Source organism: Octopus bimaculoides, chromosome 16 (genome assembly GCF_001194135.2).
Source record: "Octopus bimaculoides isolate UCB-OBI-ISO-001 chromosome 16, ASM119413v2, whole genome shotgun sequence".
NCBI classification, from domain to species: Eukaryota; Metazoa; Mollusca; class Cephalopoda; order Octopoda; family Octopodidae; genus Octopus; species Octopus bimaculoides.
In genome coordinates this window covers 48,999,717-49,001,577 of record NC_068996.1, presented here as the reverse complement: position 1 = coordinate 49,001,577, position 1,861 = coordinate 48,999,717, and the positions used below count along the sequence as shown (strand labels likewise).

The following is a 1,861-nucleotide window of genomic DNA, read 5'->3' as shown; positions in this document are numbered from 1 at the left end:
CATACACACATACATACATACATACATACATTCATACATTCATACATACATACATACATACACACATACATACACACATACATACACACATACATACATACATACATACATTCATACATTCATACATACATACATACATACATACATACATACACACATACATACACACATACATACATACATACATTCATACATACATTCATACATACATACATACACACATGCATACATACATACATTCATACATACATACATACATACATACACACATACATACATACATACATACATGCATGCATACATACATACATAGACACACAGACACACTCACACACACACACACACAACACAATTAAAAATACACAAACACACAAAATATAATATATGATATTAATTGCTCTACATCTTAGAGTGTGCTTCTCCTCTGTATTGATGTACATATATATATATAAATATATATATATATATATATGTACATGCATGAGAATATAAATAATATTAAAATAATATAACTATTCAGCAAGAATAAAGCACCGTACAAGTAGAATTATAAATATATAAAGCAGATGTACACGAATATTCAGTAAATATTCAGTGAAACTCTACATATTGCCATAAACTTACTGGCTGCTATTTCTAGCAATGATCGTACTTTGTGTATACCTGTTTTATCTGTATATATATATATTGCCATGCTTGACTGCTAAATCCACAATTTTTTTTTTCATTCTTTCTCAGTTTATTTTCTTTAATTCCTTTCTGTTGAAGTGCATATGCTTGAAATGTAAAAGACCTTTTCATTTTCCTGAGTGTCAAACTAATACACCTGTTTGTTGTTCATACACCTGTCTTCATCTTTTGTTTTTTCTATAAATTTCAACTATATCATCATCATCATCGTTTAACGCCCGCTTTCAATGCTAGCATGGGTTGGACGATTTGACTAAGGACTGGTGAACCAGATGGCTACACCAGGCTCCAATCTGATTTGGCATGGTTTTCTACAGCTGGATGCCCTTCCTAACGCCAACCACTCCAAGAGTGTAGTGGGTGCTTTTATGTAGAAGACACTTGCCTAAGGTGCTGTGCAGTGGGACTGAACCCAAGATCATATGGTCATGAAGCAAGCTTCTGAACCACACATCCAAACCTGCATCTATACAATTCTTTAAAGTTATTTGAAAGAAAGCAAACACAAGACACAAAGGAGGAAAAAAAATATATAATTCTTGTTACCTGCTGATGCAACCAGCAAACATTTCATTGTCAATCTGGAAAGGGTAAACCATTGTTGTCTTCACACCGGAATATCCAGAACTTTCAGCAATGTAGGACAGAGATTCTGAGAAAGCAGTCAATGCATGTTTGGAACTTGCATATGCACTGGTTTGGTTGATTCCCATCAATCCCAAACAGGAACCAATCGTGACAATATGTCCATGGCCTCTTTCTTGCATGGATGGCAAGAAACTACGTATTGTCTGCAAGAATAATAACAGAATTTTGTTAACTTTATTAAGAATTATCAAAAGCATTCACAGTATTCTTGAAACATTGAAGATAAATTGTCTTTTACCATTTACTTGTTTCAGTCACTGGACTGTGGCCATGCTGGAACACTGTTCTGAAAGGTTTTAGATGAATAGATTGATCCCAATTACCTGTGCAGTTTTGTATTCTTTTATCAGTCTCTTTCTTTTCTATTCTACACACAAGGCCCGAAATTTTTGGGGGAGGGGCTAGTCGATTAGATCGACCAAAGTACACAACTGGTACTTAATTTATCGACCCCGAAAGGATGAAAGGCAAATTCGACCTCTGTGGAATTTGAACTCAGAATGTAAAGACAGACAAAATACAG

General features: G+C 34.4%; 1 protein-coding gene across 1 annotated transcript in view; it reads right to left on the bottom strand.

Annotated features, from left to right (window-relative positions):
- The window catches only part of LOC106874561 (short-chain dehydrogenase/reductase 3), a 241,307-nt gene that overhangs the window by 113,991 nt on the left and 125,455 nt on the right, over nt 1-1,861 (bottom strand). The window contains exon 4 of the mRNA XM_052973741.1: nt 1,237-1,481. Within this exon, the coding sequence (XP_052829701.1) occupies nt 1,237-1,481 (245 nt within the window). The remainder of the gene's footprint in view (nt 1-1,236; nt 1,482-1,861) is intronic.